Below are 27,322 nucleotides of genomic sequence, written 5' to 3'. Positions count from 1 at the left end.
TACATCATTACAGGTAACGGGGCGCCGGATGTAGCAGTGGGCAATTGGAGGTGTAGCAAAGACATTTAGTATGGGACGGCTGGAATACCATGACGCATCAGCGGCGAAAAGTTAAAGGAAGGACCCAAGGGAGGGGGAGCAGCCGCGGCACAGCTGAAAAAGACGAGAGTTGATGAGAAGGAAGGCAGAAAGAGAAGCATCTATTATCATAAGAGAATCACCAAGGAGAAGGAAAGAAAGTTGAAAGGAGTCATAGTGGGCTGGTTTGGAACGCAAGCTTGCCTTCGTGGCAGTATGCCGAAACAGCAAGCTGTACACATCGAAACAGCAAGCTTGTGCTCTCCTCTTGAGCACCCAAACGTGGGCAGCTGTCCCGGGGGGTGTGATGCGAGATTTCGTTTAGCCGATTTTCGTTCATCAAGCTCACTCTAGTAGCGAGCTGGCAGCCTTCTGTGTGTAAAGGACCTTAGACCGCAACAAATGGGTAAGCTGAAGCAGGAGAAACATCAGCAAACGCCACTGTCCTAGCGCTCCTGCGCTCCATGTAAATGCGAGGTTAACGCCCTAGATAAATGGAGATTAAGGAATAATCTGAGGTTTTGCTCGTTATAAAAGGCGCTGGCCCTTAGCCGCCATTATCAGTAGTCTGCCACCCTCAGCTCTCTCTAGGTTCCAAGGTTGTCTCTGGCGAGAAAGCTTTCCATAGAGTTCCATCCCCACACGGCAACAGCTCATTACATAGCCTTGCTACCCTCTCTCTACGTTAGATTGTCGCCAGAAAGCTTCCCGGTTTTTCCTTGCTTAGCACAGCCTCCCAATTCCGCCCTCCCCAAGCATGGCAGGTGTCTGGGTCTTCAACCATCGTGGCGTCGCTCACCTTGTTCCCAACCCCAACCCCGACAACATCGACAAGTCTGAGTCTCAACCAAGCAGGCGCGGTAAAGTCCTCGTTTACCTTCCCTCCAACCAGATCATCTCTTCTTATGCTCTTCTCGAGCAGAAGTTGACGGCCATCGGATGGTCGCGATACCCCAACGAGGAGCCCGGCACCATCCAGTTCCACAGGGGCCACTCCACCCATCTCATCACGGTGCCCAGAGATTTCAGGAGATTCAAGCCAGTGCACATGTTCGACATCGCGATCAAGAACCGACAATATTTCGAGGTCCGCGACCAGTGATCAACTGGTGGAGCTTCTATTTCAATCAGCGGTAGTTTTCTTCCTTCCATGTTGTTTCTCACTGTTCATGGAACTATAGATGAGTTTCTAGGTTTCGATTGCGGTAGCAGAAGTTACCCTCATTATCCAAATTATACTTATAGTTGGACTGTAAACGTGCCTTTGGAAATGCATAATACCCTGCTATTCTCGCAGTATCAACATGTGTGGCTCTACATAGTAGAAATGGAGGTTTAAAGTTCTCAATCATGTGTTTGGTTTGAGAAGTCTATCACTTGCTTTACGTAGTCTCTCTTCCTATGCACAGTTTTGCACTTTCGCCCTCTCTCTCTCTCTCTCCACATTTGCTTTTCTTGAGAGGCGAGTTGCATGTGCTGACAGCACGTGTCTTTGCAGGGACATGCATAGCTTATGGGGACATGAAGATATCTAGGAGCATGGTGGACTTTGCTTGGTAGACTTTTTTACATGTACAACAAAGCTTGTAACTTACACGCAGTCCATCAAATCTACGATTTAAAGTTTTTCTTGCTAACGATGTTAGAGAGATTTCATAAATGATAGGCTTCCCATTTCATGATTGAGGTAAATTACTTTTTTGTTTGAGTCCTTCTTTGATATTGCAAGCAATGCTGGGTGGAATTAAGTAGAAGAAAAACTTTTGGTTGGTTATTGTAAGCTAAGAACATTTAATTTATGATAGCTTAACCATTGATGCTGAGATAATCAAGATAATTCAATGTGTGCTCAAGCGTGCTCGTCTTATGTTGATTTATTCATTATATAAAACATGGGTGACTAAATGGGACAAAATGTGACCATTATTTTTGTTGTCTACATGACAAAAATGAATGGGCCTAAAAATAAGTTTACAAAATAAATTGAGGCTTTGCTTGACAACAAATGCTCCAATGGTTTTCAAGGAAAGGGAAAGTAGTGGTGGTTAATATGTCATATCACATAACTTTAAGAGATAATTACAAAAGTAAAGCTCATAACACTCGCCATTCAGCTAATATGTACTGAAAGTTTTGAGTTTTTTCCAAAATGAATAAATAAATACTTGACATATCCAAACTAAAAGGCCCTTCTAAATAATTGCTCTACATGTATATATTCAAACCAATTGTTCCTTTGAATACCACTTTTTGAGCTTCGTACATACAAACCAAACGAGGCAACCAATTGAGAGCCTTTGCTATGGTTTAGGGAGTGTCCTATATTGCGTTGCAATTGTATGAGTACATATCAGGGCACACTCAATAACTCTTCAATTTAGTTGGAAAGACAAACGTTTTGAAAAAATGCACTCCACAATTATGAACTATTGCATGGTGGTCTGATATTTGTGATATTTTTAGCTTACGTCAACCATAAATAAACACACTAGATAAAACTCCATTGATGCATGTGCAATGCACTTGACATATATCGAGCATTATTTATCATTTTGAATTGGTTCTTTATCAAGTCAGTACCTCACAATGAGACCCCTAAGAATGCCAAAGATGGTTCCATTTCTTAACACATAGCATTATACCTAGTAGCCAACCATTTTGCGTCTTGCCTTTTGCTTTTTCCAACTACTTTGGGCCTCTTTGCATTTGTTGGTGATGTGTACAACCGGAGGCTACAAAACAAAGCCATCAGTTTTTAACAAATTTTGACATATATTGCTTTTGCAAAAAAAAATTTCTTCTCTCGCACTAGTAAATTTCAAATAAAGTACATATTGCACACCCATGTCCTACCAGAGGTATGCAAAATGTTCTCGTTGCATTCTATGACTTGTCACTTTCAGGATTTCTACTTCTTTTTAAACATTACTTTCCTTGTTGCATCAATCTTGACTTCTTTACATTCATACATATTTACCGTTGAGGGACATTCGCCCCCAGGGCCTACCCACGACATAAGGATTGGGAAGAGGAGCTTTGAGCATTGCAAGCCCTGGTATGTAGAGAGACCCAAATACTGTGTTGCTGCAAAGCACACATAGACTTTGACCTAGCCCACCAATATTTGAATGACCTGATCGAGATGTGGTCTTACTAGAGCATTTCTTCATCAAGATTGATGTCCATGTCTTGCAATTGAATGTTCCATAAATTGGCGACTTATATCCTTTATGTGTGTGTTGCAAGGGCAAGTAGGTTTAACACACTATGTTTTGTGTGGAAGCCAATGATTTGTCCAAAGGGAGATTATGAGTGGCACAAATTGAATGCATTTGTGGCAAATTCCCATGGTATGGTGTGAAGTAGAAGCAATTTATATGCCCTAATGAAATAAAAAATACAACGTTGTTGTTGTACAATGGAGGACATTTGAAATGGTTGATGTTATAGGACCAGGTAAGAAGAGATGGCTATTGTCAAACAACACCACATCATACCAAGAGCTTATTGACTACATTAAAGTGAAATCCATCTTGAAATATGTTCTTCAAAATTTCATAGCATGCTAGAAAGGCAAGAAATTCAAGACGTGCCTTGCCAAACTTTCCAAGGACACAATTATATCTAGTATGATTGATTGAAGCTTGCTAAAAATTAATCTACTAAAAAATAAGATGAAATACAAGGTGCACAATGATGGAAACAATTTTGACACGTGTCATCTACAACCATATATTGGATTCTATGATTGATACCAATATTCTAGTAAATCCAAGGAGTTCAGTAAAGTTTAGCACACATACCATTTCTAAATTTTAGATGACCTAGAACAACACACCTTGTCTGTCCAACATGCTTTTCTATTGCATTGGGATTGGTTATCCAAATATGATCCCCAAGTAAATAAAATGATAAAAAATATACTATTACTTTAAAAGCAAACTAGAAAATCTAAAACTATTAAAAAACCAAAACTTTAAAAGGCAAAGCTAAACAAGCCTTTTAAACCAAGCATAAAAAGCAAACCTATGAGAAGGAATTGAATTCGTCTTCATGGGGAATCAAGTGCTAGGCTCATCTTGTTCTCTCCCTTCCTAGATCTCCAATGTGTACCTAGGGTGGTTTGAGAGCTTTAGGACAACGTCTTAGATGGGGTAGTTCTTGGAAAACACTCCTCCACCCTTGCTTAGCTAATTGCAAGCAAAAAAGTTCAAAACTATGTCAAAATAAGAGGTCCCGGGAGGCTCCCCATCCCAGTTTTGTCCTAGCAATGTGTACTTAACTATGTAGGTTTTAAAATTCCATTACCAATTCAACTCTCCATAGATTCCACACACAAAAGTTGGATTAGAAAGAGGTCTTTTTTTTTTTTTTTTTTTTTTGCTCTTCATGCTTTTGGGGGGATTGCTCCCTCCCCCCAAAGCATGCTTTTTTGGGGGGATTGCTTCTTCCCCCCATTTTTGGCGATTTCCTCCTTTCCCTCCACCATCCTCATCTCCTTCTTCCTCGTCGTCGGCTTCCTCTTCCTCCTCGTCGTCGGCTCCCTCTTCCTCCTCATCGCTGCAACGCCTTCGCCTTCCCCCCATTTTTGGCGATTTCCTCCTTTCCCTGCACCGTCCTCATCTCCTCCTTCCTCGTCATCGGCTCCCTCTTCCTCCTCGTCGTCGGCTCCCTCTTCCTCCCCGTTGTGGCTTTTGTTGCTCCTTCTTTCCTTCCTCGTCGTCGGCTCCCTCTTCCTCCTCGTCGTCGGCTCCCTCTTCCTCCCCGTCATGGCTTCTGCTGCTCCTTCTTTCATCACTGCAACGCCTTCCTGTCACGGTTTCTGGTCCTCCTTCCTTCATCACTGCAACGCCTTCCCATCGCGGTTTCTGCTCCTCCTTCCTTCATCACTGCAACGCCTTCCCGTCGCAGTTTCTGCTCCTCCTTCCTTCATCACTGCAACGCCTTCTTCCTCGTCACCTCTATCTTCCTCCTCATCGCCCTCAACGCCTTCTTTCTTCTGTCCGTCATCTTCCTCCTCGTCGCGGTTTCTGCTTCTCCTACCATCAGAGCCCTCGTCCTCCTTCCTTCCTCGTTTCGTCCATCTTCTTCCTCATCGCCCACATCGGTATAATTACTCCAGCAAGAAAGACAACTTCTACAATTGCTACAGCTACTCTCTCTTTAGCTCCTACGATGGCTACTCAATCATTCAAGTAAGAAAACGAAAGAAATCGAAAGTGTCCCTAATTCTTGCATGTTCTCCATTTTCTCCATTTCGGAACACCACGATTTGAAAGAAAGAGTCTTGTAAAAGTAGGAATCTCGAAGTGTGATTTGAAAGTAGGGTCTTTAGTATATGATTTCACTTACATATCTTCAAATTTGAAGTTTGAATTCTGTATCTAAGATTTTGAATTTTGAATTTTGAATTTTGAATTTTGAATTTTGAATTTTGAATCTAAGATTTTGAAATTTTCAGATTTGAAATTTGAATCTTAAGATTTGAATTTTAAATTTTAAATGGGGAGATTTGGCCATGCGGCCAAATCTTCTGGCTTCTTTCAAAACATACAACATTTGGTCGTACAGCCAAATCTCCCTAGATCTTGGTGATTTCAAAGAAGCTATAAAGATTTGGCATCACAACTAAATCTTCCTAAACCTTGCTGCTTTGAAAAGATTTGGCCACACAACCAAATCTTCCTCGACACTCGTGATTAGAAAGAAGATAGCAAGATTTGGCCGCATGGCCAAATCTCCCTCGACCCTCGTGATTAGAAGAAGCTAGTAAGATTTGGCCACACAACCAAATCTTCCTCGACACTCGTGATTAGAAAGAAGATAGCAAGATTTGGCCGCATGGCCAAATCTCCCTCGACCCTCGTGATTAGAAGAAGCTAGTAAGATTTGGCCGCATGGCCAAATCTCCTTAGACCCAGGTGATTTAAAAGAAGCTAGAAAGATTTGGCATCACAACCAAATCTCCTCAAATCCTGTTCCCTAGACCCTTGTGATTAGAAAGAAGCTAGCAAGATTTGGCCGCACAGTCAAATTTCCCTAAACCCTCGTGACTTATAAAAAGCTAGAAAGATTTCGCATCGTAGCCAAATCTCCTCAAACCTTAGTGCTTTGAAAAGATTTGGCTGAATAGCCAAATCTCCTTAAACCTAGTGCTTTGAAAAGATTTCGTTGCACGGCCAAATCTCCCCAAACCTGGTGCTTTGAAAAGATTTGGCTGCATGGCCAAATCTCCCCAAACCTGGTGCTTTGAAAAGATTTGGCTACATGGCCAAATCTCCATAGACCCTTATGATTACAAAGAAGCTAGCATGATTTGACCGCACACAAATCTCCCCAAACCTTGGTGCTTTGAAAAGATTTGGCAGTATGGCCAAATCTCCATAGACCCTTGTGATTAGAAAGAAGCTAGCAAGATTTGGCCACACGGCCAAATCTCCCTAAACTTGGTGCTTTGAAAAGATTTGGCCGCACGGCCAAATCTCCATAGACCCTTGTGATTAGAAAGAAGCTACCAAGATTTGACTGCACACAAATCTCCCCAAACCCTCGTGCTTTGAAAAGATTTAGCCGCACGGCCAAATCTCCATAGACCCTCGTGATTAGAAAGAAGTTAGCAAGATTTGGCCGCACGGCCAAATCTCCCTAAACCCAAGTGATTTAAAAGAAGCTAGAAAGATTTGACTGATTTGAAAGAAGCTAGCAAGATTTGGTTGCACAGCCAAATCTCTCCAGACCCTAGTGCTTTGAAAGAAGCCCACAAGATCTGGCCACAAGGCCAAATCTCCCCAAACTTTGGTGCTTTGAAAGAAGCCCATATGATTTGGCTACACATCCAAACCTCCCCTTCCAGTGCTTTAAAAGAAGCCCATAAGATTTGGCCGCACGGCCAATTCTCCCTAGTGTGGCCAAATCTCCCTAGAATCTAGTACTTTTTCAAATCTACTACTAGGTCTAGTGTCAATTCTAGATTCTATTTCAGATATGTTTATCGATAATGTGTTTTGTCTAACTTTAAAGATTATAAAGATGATACTTTGTATATTGCTTGGGTCTTTTACAAGAAAGACACAAATGTGAAGAAGGTTGAGAAAGTTGTAAGTGGATTTACAGAGAAAAGCATACCTTGGTACTTTGACATATATAGTATTGAGGGAGCACAGTTGACACGAGTTCACTTATTTGTTTTGTTACCTAATAAAAGTGCATACACTTGTGTTGGATCGGTACATCAAATCACTGAAGATGTGGTTGGAAAAGAGGGAGATATTGGATTGTTGATCATTATAAATCAAAATAAGAAGTTTCTCTTGGATCCCAGTGATTATGAAGCATCTCGTATGAAGTTTGATGTAGATGACAACATGCACTCAAGAGGCTGGATAAGTGTTGAATCAATTGATGGAAATGAAATTCACACAGTGACAACAATCATTCAATCATATCGCAAAGTTTCAGCAACATTAAAGAAGCGTAAGAGTGGGGAAGATAGTGGGGAAGGAACAAAGAAAGGTAAATCGACTATGGTTCAAGCACCAGGTGGTAGTGGAGAAGGAGCAAAGAAAGGAAAGCTAACTATAGTTGATCTACCACAAGAAGGAACACCTCGAGAGGGTATGCTAGCCATTGTGGAAAGAAGCAGTGGTAGTGAATTGGAGCCAAGTGGAAAGGTCATAGGAAAAAAAGGGCAAAAGAAACCATCAGGCTTGGTGGAATATGAAAAATACTACCCATTCGGGTTGCATGCAACATTTTCAATTCCAGTTGCAAGATGTCAAAAAGCTCCTCCAAGCTATGTATATAGAGGGTTGAACAAAGAGCATGTGGAGAAGCTTGCTGCAGACTTCGGTTATAACTCTAGGCCTCCTGCTACTGTAGCGGATTTAATGCCTTTCAATCCTGAAACAAAGCAGCCCCTAGAAAGGGTAGATAAAAAGGATTTAACCAAGTGCCACTACTGGATACTATTTGGACAACATTCAATATATGCTGCTAAAATATTCACATCTAATGATGATAACAGCATGGCCCAAAGAAAGAACTACTACCACACCCGTCAGGCGAGGATTGTAGTGAATTGTCCCGCACGCGTTTGTGTGGAGATATCAAAGATGGCAAACCTGGAGTCTCAAAATATCTTGAGACAATGTCCATACATTGATATACTTAAGCAGGTGAGGGGACAATGGATTCTCTTTAACAGACCCAAGAAAGCACAACAAGGGCTTGCAAAAGGACATCCAGATCGTGAGAATTGGGATGTAAGTACAGATTTTAATTATGAATCATTTTTTACAAGTCGGTTTTCTTAATTATTGCATTCTAATGGATTCATATATTTTGTAGGCTTTCATTGACACTGGCAAGGTAACATTGGGCAATAGCTTTGCCACGAAGGATGTACATATGATAATCACAAGTGATGCCATTTATGATGGTTGGATCTCCATCCTTGAGGATTACATTGCAGGCAAATATTCACAATATGGAAAATGCCGTAGGCAACCCATAGTCTCAATGTTTAGATGCTTGCGTGGATTGAGTGATGATCAAATTGGTCAAATTCAAAATGACATTAAGGAAGGTAGAGTAGTCATAGCTAAAACAAAGACTGATGCCATGATTCTTGATATTGAAGGACGAGCTATGCAGATCAAGAGAGATGCTGCACTACAAGAAGAACTTTATATGTTTATATCGGCAGAACGGCCTTCTTTAATGTTAAAAAATTGGGATGAGTGCAGATCACATTTTAAAATTACTCCAGAATTGTATCATCGGATTCGTGGTTGCTCTAACTCATGGTTAAAAGTGAAGCTTCAACAGGGCAAGGAAACTCCACCATTGCCTGATGCTGCAAAGGGGTATCTGAGGTGGATTATGGGACAAAGTGAAGGTGCAAGTCATGGACCGAATTCCACCCGGCCTTGGAGGTTCTACACAATCGGTTCAAACATGGAGGGAATGGAATTTATACATAATGTGTACCAAGAGCCAATGGCAATAGGGGTTGCCTTTTTGGATGTAATGTATGGACCAAGCAGAAGTAGAAATTGGAATGAGGATCGCTTTGAGTGTTTGTTGAAAAGCTTGACGACAATCGCTTCTCCCCCAGTGCAATTCCTTCTTGTGGTGTTCTTGACCATGGATCATGTATCAAGTTTGAAGAATGCATTAAATAAGGCATGCGGACAATATAAAATACACTTCGGTTGCCTTAATTTTGAAACTACAGATATATTTGTCACTGGATCTATGGATGGCTTAATTGCCTGTGTACTGGTAAGCAAGGAAAAGCATTTCAACGATATTGAGCGCTATACCAATGCACAATGTAAGCCATCAATATATGTTGCAGATGAAAAATATGAAAAATCAAGTGGTGCAGAAGAATCAGGTGATGAGGATGATGATGACGAGGAGGATGATGATGAATTTGACATTGAATTATCCTTGAAAAGAAAACGTTCAAGTATCATGAAAGACATGATCATGGGTTTCTGTCGAGAAGATGAGTATGTATTGGACTTGTTCTCTGAGGGGCTTGCTGCAATAGAGTCTCTTTCTTGTAAGAGGCGTGTTGTTTCAGTTGTTGAGACTTATGAGGAGTTGGCAAAGGTTGAAAGTATATGTTGCATGTATGCTTACAGTAATCATGAAATTCGACAATGGGCTGGCTTGCAAGAACCAATATTAGCAATAGAGGGGGTATCAAAAGAAGATGATACAATTGAAGGTGGAGGGGATAAAGAACCAGGACAAAAAGAGCTTCAACCCTTCAATGAAGAGCAGCGTGAGCATTTACAAAAACACGCTTCAAAGTTTTGGGAAACAGAAGAGGAAGCATCAGGTCCTTGAAATTGTCCTTTTATATGGTGTTCGTGTTTTCCATATGTTATCTTGCTATATTCTCCATATGATGTATTAATTTTGTTCCAAAGATCTTTTAATATTACTTGGAAATTCATTCTATCTCATTGCCATAATTCAAACATTCATATGTATTCTTGAATATGTTTAATTTTCTATATTTCATGAAAAGATGTGTTTGCATGTTGTAATACCTTTGGAGTGTGATACACATCCAAATTTATTTATGAGTTCATAAATGTTAAAAAGTGTGTTGAGTCTTGATCGTGATGAATGAATTAGTGTAAATTATTGTTTCTATCCTTATTCACTTCATATGAATGCTCAAATATGTTTTGGCTGCTTGGCCAAATCTTTTCTTAGTGGGAACACTCGGGCAATGCTAGATAATGTTGGACTCCACTCTATATATTATGCAAAGGTTTTTGGCATTGTAAGGATATGTAGTTTTGGGGATTAAAATAACTTGAAAGGGTATAGATTCAACAACTTTAGGGGGTATACTAAGCATATGAACATGAATGCTTTCTTTTTTTTAGTATTCCAATTTTGTTTTGAAAAAGAAAAACATGAATGCTTTCACACAAACAAATTGCATTGAGAGCACACAACCTAAAGTTTGACAATTTGGTTTTCCATCTCAATATTTAGTTTGTTTCTACTTATGAATTTCATTTCCTTGTTTATCAACAGATATTGGCCATCTCAATTTCACATCGCTAGAAGCATTGCCTGTACATGTGATACATGATCCAATGATTCATTATGTGCCTAATATGAACATTAGCATGCAAGTTCCAAGCTCAACATGGTTGATTGAAAATGTTGACGATGCAATGTCTGCAGTTAATGTTCCATTGACAAATGTGAATGCAAGCTTAGAAGGTAAAGGAGAAGATGCAATGTCATTGTATGAAGCCAAGGTGCAGGAAGAAATCTTAGAAGGTAAAGGAGAAGACATAATGTCACCCTCAGAAATAATGTCAAAAGAGGTGATAACAAAAATAAGACTAGCGGTGATAATAGATTTGAAAGGGTTATTGCTCGAGCGTTGTTTTTCGAAGTCAAATAAGCATATGAGCTTGCACAATGGGAAGCATTGGCTTGTTCTCCATCCTGGGTGTTTAGAGTTTCTACAATGGTTGCTCGATCACTACCATGTTGGCATTTGGTCCACTGCAGGAGAAAAGAAAAGGGCATGGTGCAACACATGCTGGACACTTTGGAGCATCATGTTAACAGAAAGTTACATTTCTTCATGGTTTGGGGTGCGATGGCATGCCACAAGCATACAAAGAGTAGAATCATTCGACCAGATAGGATGAATGTGGAAGCGGAGTTTAAACCATTGATGAGAGTGTGGTGTTGTTTTAAAGAGGAATGCAAACCAGCAAGAACAATGTTCATTGATGTTTCACCTTACACGGGTTGTGTTAATCCAGCAGAAAATTGCATTTTCCCTACAAAATTTGATATAGATTGTGGTGATTCTATTTTGCTTCATGAGTTATTACCATACCTACAGATGCTAGATGATGCAGTAGATGTGCGTAGTGCCATCTCTTCTAACAGATTTGGTCAAGCTCCGATTGTCGAAGGGCATGATATGTTCTATTATTTTCAACCAGTGATCCTTGAATTCAAAGAAAAAAACAAAGAAGTTCTCGAAAGGATGAATGTCGAATCTCATATGTCTACTCGTAGTTCAAAAAAAGACATAGAGAAAGGTATTACTTCACCTATAACCAAAACTAGAGTGAGAGGGACTTGTCCTACTACAAGAAGTATGGTGCATGCTCAACATGTTACATTGAATGAAGAGGAAGAATGCATGCTAGGAAAAATTGCCAAAATGGGGCCATTGAAAGATAGTGAGGCAAAACGCTTTGCTATGGTTCTTGGATGCAAGGAAAGGGGAATCACTGCCGATGTTGCAAGGGCATTCTTAGCCAACTTGATTCAATTTTATTGCATAGACAACCATTAGGGAATGTGAGTGATCTTGTTAATTAGAGTTGTAGACACAAATGCTCAACTAAAACATTTGTACCTACATTCTGATTTATATTTGGACACTATTTGGTTAGATTCAACTAGCAAAACATTATGTTTCAATTTGTTTTGTGAAAGAATTAATAGACATTGAGTTAGTACCTTGTCCAAAAAATGCTATGTGCTTTGTGATGTGAGTTTGTATTCCTCCACTAAAAGAATGATTCTTTGATTTTAAACATATGATAGGTGTTGCAGATTGTCCTGAAAAGTTGAAGAGCTATCTTATTACAAATTTTGATCCTGCATCCAATGGCTTATGGAAACATAAATTGCCCATACCCATTGAGCACGTGTTCGAAATGGATGGCATCCATTATGAAGTAAAGAAATCAACAATACTTGGGGCAGGATATGGTCTTTTTGTACATACGAGCATCAAGAAAAAACAAGATTTGATGGTATATAATGGTCCAAAGTATGATTATGATACTTGGAGATCTCTCCTCAAGTTTTTCCCAAGGATGAAGACTTATGGAATGTTTGAAGATCCATTCATTGAGCCATTGACAGATGTGAAATGTACTGTGGGAGATGTATTGTATGGAAACATTGCTGGATATATAAATAGCTCAATGTATTATAAAGAAAGAACAAATGTTATATTTGTATACATCCCTAAACTACCACCTTGGGCTCAAAAGTCACAAGGAAATTTGAGTGCCCATGGCTACATTACTGTGTAAACCATAAAGGATATCTCCTTCGGAGATGAGCTACTTTGTGAGTATGAATACTAGTATGGAATTGTTAATGATTATGTTAAACGATGTGGTGCAAAATTGGCTATGTGTCAATGGTTTTGATTATAGCTCTATTGTGATGGAGAGGTTCATGAGCTCTATTGTGATGGAACGGTGTTTTTGAACACCACATTTATATGATGGATGTCAAAGCTCTACCATAATCCTATTGCATATGTCAATACTGCAATTTATCAACATAGAAACATATGCATTTGACATTAATTTGATACATCTTATATACCAAATAAAAATTAACAGTTGTTGCAAGTTTAATTTTGTTTTTGAAGACCACAGTTATATGATGGATGTCAAAGATCTATAACAATCCTATTGCATATATCAATACTGCAATTTAATTTACTCCAATGAATCTTCCTAATGCAACATCTATAAATTGGCCTTTGTTTGTGGTTTTGATGCATACAAAACAACAAACATCTTTCTTTCACTAGCAAATCAACAAATTTTTTGGCCATGGAGCCATGTTCACATCTATTAAGGCCTTTTGCCATAGCAACATACAGAAGATTTTTGCTTGGGTTTCTAGGAATTGGGAAAGTATTGTGCATGGTCCTCAATGGAGCTAATGTTTCAATAAAAAACATCAAATTTTACTTTTGAAGTGACTATATTTTATTTCATGGGAATTAGGATTTTCCCAAATTCTCTAATATAGTGTTAATTATGGTTATTTCTTTTTGTTGTCTGCTATCAATAAACTGGTAGAAGAGTGTTTGGACAGAAAGATGAACACTCATAGCATTGATCTAGGGCATGAGGATCAAAAAGGTTGATACTTTCATAGAGTCAACAATATTTGAAGAAAAAGCAAAAGCAATGAAAAAATATACTTAATGATAAGAAGCTTTCTGATACGATGCCACCCTCCCGCTTTCAATCTCCATAAGTTGATCACACCATCTTGCACTCAGTATTTATGTTCCCTTGGATTGAACACACTGGCATATCATGCTTTTACATTCCCACATGAAGAAATAAGATATTCAATCACACAAAGCAAACTTCTTTAACTATGGCGCTCCATAAAAATTTAGATGAAGAGGAGACCCAACACCCATCGGTCCTATCCATAAAAACCAAGAGCACATGATCCTTGTTGTAAGCGTCAATTTTTAGGGATCAAGATCTTATCTAATCGATGCCAAGTAGAGTCTCAATCTAGTCATTAAGAGTAAGTTAGCCCAATCTACATGCTTTTGTAGTGATAATTATATATGTTCTACAAACTAGAAAGTTGATTGAGAAAATCACTTGGACAAAAGGTTATCTATCATATGAAAGCAAGTTTTTATTTCTACTAGGTCATCAGTGATGAAAACAAGAGTTTAGCGCTTCAGCACTTGTGGTTTTGTGGTCCTTTTGCAAAAGCAAAAGCCACTGATGCTTCACATATATTAAGCTAGTTTTTATTTAGTGCATCCTTTATTGACCAGTTTCTTAGTTAGTTCATTACTTGCTGAGTACTTGATTGTTTTTCAGTAATCACTATGACATACATCTATGTGTTGAGCTTTCTTGCCTGATGGTATAGAGATAAACCAACTTTCTTTAATATTGTACATGATTGGGAACCATGATATCATCGTAGTTCAGTACAATGCTTTGATATTTTACTTAAAAGATTATGTTATTTGTATTCCACTACATTCATATGCTCTGATACCATGTTGAGAGGAAGAGAAAGAGGAGAGAGATGGACACAAGAGTTGTGTTGAGAGGAAGAGAAAGAGGAGAGAGACCAACACAAGAGTTGCTCCCAAGAAAGTGATTCTATTCATAGATCATAGGCTTATATATAGTTGAGGACTAGGCTGAGTTAGGGCAAGCTATATATAGCTCTAACATGGATATGGTCAGATGATGTGCCCTTTGAGATTAAATGAGACTATGGATTCCACTTTGTTGTGAGTTTAAATCCCTCATGAGTCAAAAAATGCTGTGGATTTTTTTGGATCCAATCATGGCAAGGTGAAACATGGCTTATGTCTGGCACCATTTATTAAGCGAGCTCTTTAGCAAAATTAGTTAACATGCCCTCAAGATGAGTTGTAGAATTCCCACCATGTAGCAACTTGGATTACATCTAACCTCTCCACAAGGGAACATTTAACATGCAATAAACAAAGCCTCAACAATAGAAACACAATAGCTTTCCTACTTTTGTAGTGCGTGCATCATGGTAGATTTTAAGAAGTGTGAAGACATTGCAAGTGTGAAACAAAGGTAACTACTCTAAATTCCCCCTCTACATAGTTCATGTGTCTAAGAGACACATACTGAACTAGTTTTTGTATCAAAACGAAACATAAGGTGAAAGCAGCATTTAAGGATCATTGAGGATGTCACTTGCTCTTGTGCAAAAGCACCATCACCATTCAATGTCCTAGGCTATAAGAAGAAGACCAAGTCCCATCATCAAACTTCACCCTCAAGCGAGTTATGTCAGGCCTCAATTTTGAAGGCTAGCCTAGAATGTCATTTTAAATAGTCATCCTTCTAGTTTATATATTGTTGATCATTTTTTAAGGGATAAGCCTCATAGTGGAGTTGTGCCACTCTACTTTGCAAAGATGTTGTATGAAAAGTTCGTGCTCGACATGCCTATAGAATTTGTCTCCCAACCTAGAATACGTAGCAAAAATTCATCGCAACCAAGGACAGCCGCTACCACCGCTATCCTCGTCATTGCATCACCCAGACTGAAAAAGGTTTTTGGAAACAGAGCTATTTGTAAACTCCACCGGAGTGCGAATGATGAGCAACATAGAAGTTTTAGGACCTCTTAATGTAGAAAAATGACTTGATTAGGTGAGTGCAGTACATGCCATTTTGTTTTGTTTGTACTCATAGTTGTTAGATCATACATATAGTGGACTCATTAGCCATGTTTTGCATCTGTGTAGTTTCTGTGACAAGCTTTGAACTATTTATGAATGTGCGTGAAGCCATGGGAGATGAACGTGTAGAGGGGGGTGACGGTGCAAAGGGTCCACAACCTGCGACACAAAGTACAACAAGGGAAGATCTCATGTTTCCAAGCATCATAGTGGGTGATGCGACGTCTGAATATGGATGAGTGATGAGTGAGAACGTGCGGTTTCTTGCTGAAGTGAATCGCTTCAATGCAATGCTCAAACAGATAGGATAGAGGCAAGACCTTGAAAATGCCTACGAGGACCAATGCCTCATCTCCACTTCATATTCTCAGCAAGGATGACAACACTCCAACACATTGAAGACAAAGGCCATGGTTGTTAGAAAACCCTCCCTCCTTCCCATGCGTATTACCTTTGTGGATGATGGGCCTTTATGTCCAATATGCCAAGATCGCTTTGATACGACGACCGGATACTATGCGCTCTCATGCCACCATCGGTTTCATTTGGTATGCTTGGCAAATACATTAAAGCTCAGGAGCGCATGACCAACCTATAATGCTCCTTACACCAAGCAATTGTATGATGTTCTTGGCATCGAAGCAACATTTTATGCAGATCCTCGGTTGCGAAGACTGTAGTTCTCGCATAGGTTGTATGACATATATCAATTTTGTTAATGGATTTTGGAGATGATGCGATGAATTATAAAAGTTAGCATGTTGTATTTGCAAATTACTATTGTTTTTGCATTCATTTTTATCGAATAGAACTTTTAGTGCTGTATTTTAATTGTTACAATATACTTAAATGTTAAGCGATTTTAATTCTTGTGTTTTTACAAATCAATTTTCCTCAAATGTACACCCATCAGGTAAGCATGTTGGTCATCTTGCTATCCATCCTGGCTACCCTCGTGTTTATGGTGTTGATGTGTGACCTGTTTACCATTCTTTTGAACAATTGCCAATGATGCATTTGTTCATGTGGACCTCCGAATTGATGCACCCTCGTAGAAGTGTCAAATGGGAACTTTTGGGTCTTTAAATTTTTGGAAAATGGGCATCACTTGTAATTTTTTGGCCACCTCAAATGTAACTATAAATTTTGTAAACTCAGGCATGTGGCACAGAATCCACCTTGCAACATATCGAAGGAGGCATAGTCTCAGCAAATGATCCATAATAGCTGCATGATTACAGTTCATCATGGACGGGCCATGTTGTCCAATCTACCAGGATTGCTTTGACAGGGCCACATGATACTATCACTACAAGGCATAGGCCCTTTTCTGACAAAAATACCAATGCTTTTTACATAAATTTTTTTTTTCACAGGTGCAAACGTCGTTATTAAGGTCGTTAAAAGCATCGAAAAAGAAGCATCGCTATATAGCGACGCTGTTAAACGTCGCTATATAGCGACACTAATAATCATCGCTATATAGTGACACTGGTAAGCGTCACTATATAGCGACAATTAATAGAACTTAAAAAAAAGCATTATTGGGGCAAAACAGGGCCATAGCAAGCCCTGTTTTGCCCCACTAATGCTTTTTTTTTTTGTAATTACAAAAAAAAGTTTTTTATAACAAAATTTCCCTTGCAAAAAGGGTGATACAAAATCAATCAAAATGAAATGATCAAGCAACAAAAGCATATACATGTCGAATATATACAATATTTTTTGTTATAAAATTACCCTTTTGAAAGGGTGATATAAAATTGCTCAAATGAGCGGATATACAAAATGACATACGTGGCGAAGTATATGCAAACTGCTACTACTACTACTACTACTACTCATTCGAATCATCCTCATCGTCCTCATTCTCATCCTCGTCTTGTTGGCCTGATCCTTGGTGCTCGTGAGTTGTGCCTTCTCCCTGATCCTCATCACGTACGTCTGATCCCTGGCCCTGGTGATTGCTTGCCTCCGGTGATGGGACGCTTGAGCTTTGACCCTAAGAATGAACCATATAAATTGAAAATTAGATTGGAACTTAAAGAATAAAACAATTAAAAAAGTGAGATTACAAGTAGGAGTAGACTTATACCGTGCGAGCAGCCACTTCAGCCCAATCGACTGTCGCTTCCATTGCCTCTTGCTCAATAAACCATGGCTTTGTTCCTATGCAAAATGTGCATCGCGTCTCTGCATCTGTAGGAAGACGACCCATCGCAGCTTGATGTGGATCATATTTACGAGAGTTAGAGTTAGCTAAAGTGCATGTAATATGTAGTAAAACAAATAGAACAATACACTAAATGAGAAGAAGTAGACTTACAACGGTTGCCTCAAATGCCAACCATCTGCCTGCACCAAAGTGTGAAGTACCTACGATGTCCAGCCGTCTCTTCGCAGCCCTCTTCTGACCCTTGAACATTTCGGGATGGTCCCTATTATGCTTCTTGAAGAACTTCCAATTAGCTTTGTCTGCCCAGCTGGGTTTACCCAACCCCTTTGTGATGGAAATATGCAAGGTTGATCTACAATGCTTCAAGACCAAACCCATGCACTCTCGCATATAATTCTCATTAAACACCCAATTTCGCAGGTTAGGGTATTTTTGTTTTAATTCATTGATGATCACCTGCTTCTTTTAGTCATCTTGACACTGCCCATCGGTAGCAATGGTGCTCTTGAAGTGATGGCTCATCAACCGCCTCATGGTTGCCATCACTGCTTTGCCCTTTCTATCTTCTATTATCTCTCCGGTAGCCGTGATTTTATAGGAGAGATCCTATGATGAGTAAAGAGGACTGATGGTAGTAGAGTCAAAAGGAGTGGAAGCTGTGCGAGTGCTTCCAGAGTGAGGAGTAGCAGTGGTAGGAGAGGGCAAGGGACCTGACTGATACTGTGTCTCCGAACCAAGTGGAGACCTGTAGGGATGTGACTGTGCTGGCTCGTCTACATCTCTCGAGTCAGCACAACATAAGCTACCCCTCATACTCTTCCTTCCCTTATGAGAGGCACGCACAGGTGATGACCCCTCGGTCGAAGGGGCACAAGGGGATGGCTGGGCAATAGGTCCAGCCATCGATGTATGGGAGGGAATTGCTGAGGTCCTCTAACAGAGCAGAGAGAAGAATCTTGCTGCCTCCTCATCGCTCATCTATGCTACAAACTCATCGGGACTCTCGATAAAGCCATGCATGACTAGCAAAGGAGTTCCCCGAGGGGTAGTCGTAGTGCCATGTCCGAGAGGAGTCAGTCACAGTGCTAGGTTCGACAGGAGTCAGACCCATGGTAGTCCCCTGAGGTGTCACCTCAGAGGAATCAAAGTTCTCTGAAGCATATAGATCATCATGTCTCCTCTGCAAGGCTGTCCGTACGCATTAAACATGCGATGTGATCTCATGTCTAACAGTGACACAGACACAGAAACAAAAACAAAAAACAAATATAATCATAGGCATAGGCAAAGGAAAAGAGGAAGAAGAGGGAAAGGAAAAGAGATTGGAAGAGGGAAAAGAGAGAAGAGGGAAAGGAAAGAAGGAAAGAAGAGAGAAGAAGAGGGAAAGAAGAGGGAAAGAAGAGGAGAGAAGAGGGAAAAGAGAAAGAAGAGGAGAAGAGGAAGAAGAGGAAGAAGAGGAAAAGAGATTGGAAGAGGAAAAGAGATTGGAAGAGGGGCAAGAGAGAAGAAGAGGGAAAGGAAAGAAGGAAAGAAGAGAGAAGAAGAGGGAAAGAAGAGGGAAAGAAGAGGAGAGAAGAGGGAAAAGAGAAAAAAGAGGAGAAGAGGAAGAAGAGGGAAAGGAAAGAGGGAAAGAAGAGAAAGAAGAGGGAAAGAAGAGGAAGAAGAAAAGACGAAGAAGAGGAGAAGAGGAGGGAAAAGAGGAGAAGAGGAGGGAATTAAAATAGAAGAAGAGGAGGGAAAGAGGAGGGAATTAAAAGAGGAGAAGAGAGAAGAAGAGGGAAAGGAAAGAGAGATTGGAAAAGGGGAAGAGGAAAAGAGAAGCATGAGCATATGTCTCCTTCTCTTATGCTCATGCATAAGCATAAGCATGAGCATATGTCTCCTTCTCTTATGCTTATGCTTATGCAAGAGAAGGAGACATATGCTCATGCTTATGCTTATGCATGAGCATAAGAGAAGGGGGAAAGTGAGAAGAAGAGGGAAAGGAAAGAGGGAAAAAGAGGGGGAAAGAGATTGAAAGATTGAAGGAGAGAAGAAGGAAAGGAGGGAAAGCAGAGGAGAGAAGAGGGAAAGAAGAGGAAAGAGAGGGGAAGAGAGGGTTCCTACACCCATCACTGTAGCTAGCGCTTAAGGCGCTAGCTGCAGGCCAATGCAAATAACAAAAATAACAAATGGAAAAAAGAGGAAGCACTTACCTAGAATAGTACATCCCGCTCGGTGTTTTGTAGACTGGCCCTACAAAAGAGAGGAAACATACCATTTTTCAAATAAGATGTTAGAGGAAGGAGGAGATTACAAAAGCAACTTCTCAAAAAGATTGGATTGAGGAGACAAGGAGAAAGAGAAGGAAGAGAGATACAAGAAAGACTAGAAGAGGTGAGTCTCCTTTCTTGAAATCTCGTTTTTTGATTCAATCTTTTGAAATCAAGCATGAAAACTAGTACACAGGTTTAGCAATACAAGGAGAAGCACTCACAAAATGAAATCTAACAAAAAACCTACCTACATTGTTGAAAGAGACTCACCTCTTGAAAAACTTCCTTTCAAGAAACCAAAGAGGGAGAAGGGTGGAGAGGGAGCACAAGAGCTAGGAGAGGGGTGAGTAGTGGTGAGGAGTGGAGAATAGAGTGGGAGGTCATCGGAAATAGGTGGGAGGAGAGATTGCCTTGCTTACAATAGAGATTAGAGAGTGCTAAAGAAAGCGCTGCATGTCACATCGGGTTTTGGTTTTAACCCACAGCATCGCTATAGAGCGATGCTTTTCTGTCGCTATATAGCGATGTTTTTAATTAAAAGCGTCACTATATAGTGACGGAACAGAGCAAAATGTTGCTATATAGTGATTCTTTAAGACATTTTATGTTCTAAGTTTTAAAAAAAGCTCATAGATGCTATTTTATAACTGTTAATATATTTTCTTGCCACTTATGTTGTGATTTATAATTGTAGATGGAAGGGATGAGTGGAAGCCCGTCCGATGATGCGCCAACGCCTGGGAGCACAAAGTGGCTTATGGAGAGGTTATACTATCATTGCAGTCATTGCAAGCGAGAAGTACGACATCAACGTCATATTATCATGTGCCACTTGCGGATGTATGGGGAGGAGACCGAACTAGTACCCACTATTGGTGTTGCACGTGTTGATGGATTATCAGTAAGTCAAAGCTATTTAAGTTCGTGGTTAATATTGGATACCAGAAAATACAAGATCTTATATTTACATGAAATCTTAAAACAGGATGAGGAGGCTGACCAGGGTATGCATATACCTTCACACTTTGAGCAAGACTATAGTCTTCCGGATGATGATGAGGGTATGGTCGACATGATGGATTCTATTTTTAGGGGCACTACATCCCATGTACATGTGATGTCAGAGTCTAAGGTCAAAATGTGAGAGTTGCAATCAACACAATTGTACAAGCATGCTAGGATGTCTAAACTACATGCTTGTCTCTCAATCTTGAATCTGCAAGTAAAGTATGGGTGGTTGGATACAAGTGTCTCGGCCTTAATGAGGTTAGCTCTTGCATTAATTTGACTCATTATTTGGATATTGTTTGTTTTGAGAATCATCATGTATGGATTAGTATACCGAATCATCATTGTTCGAAGCCTATGTATGTTTGAATTGTGATAGGTTGCTCCAAAAGATGTTGCCTGCACCAAATACCATGCCCGCATCAAGAGATAAAATGAAAAAGATGCTAACAACAGTGGGTATGGATTATGATACCATCCATGCTTGCCATAATGATTATATTCTCTTTTGCTGTGAGCATGGAGATTTGGCTAGTTGTTCAAAGTGTGGGGAACGATGATATAGAGATGACTTGCAGGGTGAGCAGATATCAGTAAAGGTCTTGAGAGACTTTCCCATCATTGCAAGAATACAACACATGTTCTGATGCAAATCCATCGCGGAGTTGATGACATGGCATGCATCTCATCGGTCCACTAATGACACATTGAGGATTCCCGTAGATTGTGTAGCTTGGAAGCACATAGACAATCAGTGGCCGGACTTTGTGAGGGAGCCACGCAACCACAACAACACAAAGCAACTATAGACGCACTTGGTAGACGCGCAAAATAGCGGGCGCGTCTATAGGCGTTGCTTTAGTAGAGAAATTACAGGCGTGTCTATAGGCACGGCTAAACGCTCGTCTATTTGCGCGTAAATCACCACGTCTATTTGCGCGTTTGACCTGAGAAAATACGGGCCTGTCTAACATCCCATTTATTAGCGCATCTATTTGCGCGTGTATTTGCGTGTTTATTTGCGCATTTACTTTGAGACTCAGATGCGCATTTAGACGTGTAAATAGACGCGCTCCAGAGAATAAAGAAAGTGAGATTTTGGTGTACATCATTGCTTTCCAAACATTGCCCATGATTACCAAAGCACATAATTTTTTGCAAGCCCACATATACAAGAATTAAGTGAAATGAGGAGAATGAGACAATATGTAAAATAGTTTTGCCAATATCAATTGTGGGGCTACGGTTCAATCTCATCCTCAATGAGATCAACCCTTGCCAAACTATCTACTTCAAAATCCAAACAAGTGTTTAGATCTACAAATACATTCAACCCACTACTACTTGTGCCACTCATGTGCTCATCGAAATCAGCATCTCCAATGGTAGGCTCATCCTCACGGGTAATGCCGGCCTCAATATCTATATCTCCTATCTCATGATCATCCTCCTCTCTTGTATCACGGTCATCATCATGTCCATGGCCATGATCATCCTCCATATGCTCCATATTAGTAAATGTACTATACATCACTTTGGAACGTGGCATAATAGGTATGACATGCCACCATCTATTATTATCCACCATTGGTTGATAGACAACCTAATTCAAACACAAATACAATCATGTTACTTTTCTTGCATCAAATATTTAAAAGCGAGTATTTTTATGTGTGTGCACAGTACCTGTTCACATTGTTGCGGTAGTACTAGTGTGTCCTTCCTACTTTGCCAAAAATTTGTGGAGTCAATAGTTACAAAGCCACTTGCATGGCGTTTGATTGTTGCATTAGGGCCTCTTTCCACCATGTCCTTAAACCACTTTACATCCAAAACATACACAAAGAAGCGTCGAAAGTCAAGCATAATGATATCTTGGATTATGCCACAATAATCATCCATGGCTCCATTGGCTCCCTCAAAGCTAGCAATGACGCCGCAATCTTGTCTCTCTTAGGTCTATCCCATTAATAGCATTAGCAATTCACTCCAATTTCTTGTCTTTGGATATGGCATATCAAAGCAAGTGTTTAGACTCTTAAACAATGTCTAAACTCTTTGCATTTCTTTAACATGGAATATGGGGGAAATCTTTTTAGGTGTCTACCTCATGCATAGCATTAGCAATGGAATTCAATTTCATACCCTTTAACACTAGCTGTCAAAGCAAAGTGTTTTGGTCATATAGTTGTATTATAACTCCATTATTCCAATAAAAAGATTCTGATTGTCATTGTTTAATGGATCACAATACAATGAGAAAATGCCTAATGACAAAAAAATCATCTTTTAAATCTCAGTTGCAAATATTGAATTAAATGTATAAGAAAGGACATCGATCATGATTTGGAAATCCATAACCTTAAAAACCATAGTGAGCTTGTTTTATATAGACATAAACTTGTAGCTACCAAATAAAGCCTTGCTTTTTTAATTTGCATATATGGAACAAAGCTACAAATTAACAATTCATGAACCCACTAGGAAACAAGATAGTGGCCTATGTAGAGTGCACCAATTGCATTAATCAAACTCCATGAATGTCTCTAGAAAATGGCCCCTCCAGGTCAGCATTTCCCTTTTACTTCACATTGATGTTTCAAGCATCACCATTTGAAAAGAAAATGTTGAACTGATGTTTGTGACTGGGTTCTTTTTGGTCTTTAGTCTCCTTCCCCTTTCCCCTCACAAATCCTCTTGGCTATCCACCTCCAAATGCATGCTTTCCTTATCCCTAGATATCTAATGATCCTTAAAAAGATTACAACATCTAATATTCGCAATTGTTCCAATGGTTATTTGATTGAAATACTATAGATGGTTGCTAGCTTGTTAAATTACAGAGCTTAAAAGTTGAGATTAAACTTAATAGACACTTCTCGAGGGATCACTATGTATAAACCCTATATATCACGTGCATTCAAGGCCTATTTATTAAACCCCTTATCTGTGAAATTTTCATTAATAAAATGCACCCTTTTCCTATTCAATCTATAAAATTTTTTTCAAAATCCTTTTTACAACACCCTTCAGTCTGTGAAAATGTAACAAAAAATGAAATTAAAATTTTCCTTATGTTGAACTCACATGATAGTCACATATATTATTTAGTAACCCCCCCGAGAGACACTTTCACATTCTAATCTCAAATACCACACACATACACATACACAATAGAGGTGGCATTGAAAAGAGTTTCACTCTTGTATGATGGACTATTATTTTTTGAAATGACAAGTTTTATATGCTTTTTACTTTTTATGTATAATATTCTTAACAAAATCTCACACAATAGGTTTTCTTCTCTTTAGAACTATGATACACCAACATTATAAACAAAGTTATAGTTATATATATTGCCTTTCAAAAGTGGACAATAAATGTTTAACAAAAGATGATGCTCATAGATATCATCATAACCTTGAGGTCCAAATCATAAATAAGGGAGATAGAATGGTCTTTAAGTGCTCTTTTTTATCCATTCAAGAAGAATATGATTCTTTACGTTGAGTGTCCTTTTATATGTACTTTCTTGGGAGGATAATGTGCATTGTATGATGTCTAGCTAAGCACATAAGTAGTGAACATCACCTAGATTGTAAACTATCGTAGGCTATGCTTGAGTATAATTATTTCCTTCGGAAAAATTGTGTCATGTCACATATTGAAGGAAATCGTATCAGTGCTAACACATAGCGTATTTTTTATTAGATACATTTGTTTCTTTATATTATGTGACTCTTTTTGGATTCTTGCTGTGGATGTAAGCAACCCTAAGCTTTCGTTGATGGCTCCGAAGCTTGGATAATTGGGTTTTGTTAAGGTTTGGGCCACGGAAAATTTTATTTGGTTTAAATTATGTTGCTCTTTTTTGTGATTGTTGCGGTGCCTCCAAGCAACCTTCCGTATTCTTCGTAAATGGGAATTTCAAAACAAAGCCTTTATTGTTTCCCGCTACAAGAGAATGTTTGACTTTTCCGCGAATATACGCATTTTTGAGCGGCAACCACCCTAACAAAGCAAGATACCGGCAACGAATCATCCGCCCACGAACCGCGATGCCGTCTTGACCAACGATGGCCATCTTGAAAAAATTCGCACCGATCTCAAAACAGTGACGCTTGATTCAGCTCATCGGTTCTCTTTGATTCAAAATGATAACAATTCGCAACCTCCCCTGCAGACTAGAGATCGAATAATTCGATCTCAAATCCATTATCTTCCCACACATCCAGGTACTCAAGTCGAAGGAGCAAGGTATACGGAGTTGCGAGCATGGCGGTAGATGATTATGCAAAGGGGTGGCAGTCATGTTATTGGTATAAAGGAAGGTCGCTACATCATTTCAGGTAACGGGGCGCCGCATGTAGCAGTGGGCAATTGGAGGTGTAGCAAACAGATTCAGTATGGGACGGCTGGAATACCATGACGCATCAATGGCGAAAAGTTAAAGGAAGGACCGAAGGGAGGGGGAGCAGCTGCAGCACAGCTGAAAAAGACGAGAGTTGATGAGAAGGAAGGCAGAAAGAGAAGCATCTATTATCATAAGAGAATCACCAAGGAGAAGGAAAGAAAGTTGAGAGGAGTCATAGTGGGCTGGTTTGGAACGCAAGCTTGCCTTCATGGCAGTATGCCGAAACAGCAAGCTGTACACAAATGCGTTGACTCCCGGCGCATCGAAACCCCTCCCAGCTTGTGCTCTCCTCTTGAGCACCCAAACGTGGGCAGCTGCCCCACAAGCAAGACCTGGAGTCCACCATGGCAAATATGATGTCTCGGGGGGTGTGATGCGAGATTTCGTTTTGCCGATTTTCGTTCATCAAGCTCACTCTAGTAGCGAGCTGGCAGCCTTCTATGTGTAAAGGACCAAATGGCATCCTCCACCGCAACAAATAGGTAAGCTGAAGTAGGAGAACCATCAGCAAACGCCACTGTCCTAGTGCTCCTGCGCTCCATGTCATGTGGCTTGGTTAAATGCGAGGTTAACACCCTAGATAAATGGAGATTAAGGAATAATCTGAGGTTTTGCTCGTTATAAAAGGCACTGGCCCTTAGCCGCCATTATCAATAGTCTGCCACCCTCAGCTCTCTGTAAGTTCCAAGGTTGTCTCTGGCGAGAAATCTTTCCATAGAGTTCCATCCCCACACCGCAGTAGCTCATTACATAGCCTTGCTACCCTCTCTCTACGTTAGATTGTCGCCAAAAAGCTTCCCGATTTTTCCTTGCTTAGTACAGCCTCCCAAGTCCGCCCTCCCCAAGCATGGTAGGTGTCTGGGTCTTCAACCATCATGGCGTCACTCACCTTGTTCCCAACCCCAACCCTGACAACATCGACAAGTTTGAGTCTCAACCAGGCAGGCACGATAAAGTCCTCGTTTACCTTCCCTCCAACCAGATTATCTCTTCTTATGCTCTTCTCGAGCACTCCTCGAGCAGAAGTTGACGGCCATCGGATGGTCGTGATACCCCAACGAGGAGCCCGGCACCATCTAGTTCCACAGGGGCCACTCCACCCACCTCATCACGGTGCCCAGAGATTTCACGAGATTCAAGCCAGTGCACATGTTCGACATCGCGATCAAGAACCGGCATTTTTTCGAAGTCCGCGACTAGTGATCAATTGGTTGAGCTTCTGTTTCAGTCAGCGATAGTTTTCTTCCTTCCATTTTGTTTCTCACTGTTCATGGAACTAGATGAGTTTCTAGGTTTCGATTGCGACAGCAGAAGTTACCCTCATCCAAATTATACTTATAGTTGGACTGTAAACGTGCCTTTGGAAATGCATAATACCCTGCTATTCTCATAGTATCAGCATGTGTGGCTCTACATAGTAGAAATGGAGGTTTAAAGTTCTCAATCATGTGTTTGGTTTGAGAAGTCTATCACTTGCTTTACGTCGCACCATTTTAAGAATGATACACCAGTCCATATACAAAAGTCAAATGCTTATAGGAACACTCCCTCGCTATTCTCTACACTGCTGTGCGAAAATGCCCTCTAGTCTCTCTTCCTGCGCACAGTTGTGCACTTTCGCCCTCTCTCTTTCTCTCTCCACATTTGCTTTTCTTGAGAGGCGAGTTGCATGTGTTGACGCACGGCACATGTCTTTGCAGGGACGTGCGTAGCTTATGGGGACATGAAGATATCTAGGAGTATGGTGGCCTTTGCTTGGTAGACTCTTTTACATGTACAACAAAGCTTGTAACTTACGCAGTCCATCAAATCTACGATTTAAAGTTTTTCTTGCTAACGATGTTAGAGATTCTTGCTACTGACGT

General features: G+C 40.1%; 1 protein-coding gene and 1 pseudogene across 2 annotated transcripts; both read left to right on the top strand.

Annotated features, from left to right (window-relative positions):
• Positions 1–653: 653 nt before the first annotated feature.
• On the top strand, positions 654–27,264 carry LOC147882311 (flowering-promoting factor 1 pseudogene; annotated as a pseudogene). The gene is made up of 2 exons (XR_015543891.1): positions 654–1,211; positions 27,158–27,264. The product of XR_015543891.1 is annotated as a flowering-promoting factor 1 pseudogene (transcript).
• On the top strand, positions 26,305–26,657 carry LOC147882312 (flowering-promoting factor 1-like protein 5). The gene is made up of 2 exons (XM_087400219.1): positions 26,305–26,402; positions 26,546–26,657. Exons 1-2 carry the CDS (start codon positions 26,305–26,307, stop codon positions 26,655–26,657), a joined length of 210 nt encoding a protein of 69 aa, XP_087256345.1.
• Positions 27,265–27,322: the final 58 nt, after the last annotated feature.

The sequence above is a fragment of the Dipteris shenzhenensis genome, chromosome 29 (assembly GCF_047967505.1).
Source record: "Dipteris shenzhenensis isolate YYH24624 ecotype China chromosome 29, Dip_SZ_1.0, whole genome shotgun sequence".
Taxonomy (NCBI): Eukaryota; Viridiplantae; Streptophyta; class Polypodiopsida; order Gleicheniales; family Dipteridaceae; genus Dipteris; species Dipteris shenzhenensis.
Note: the sequence above shows the minus strand (reverse complement) of the source record. Positions and strands in the feature narration are given on the sequence as shown.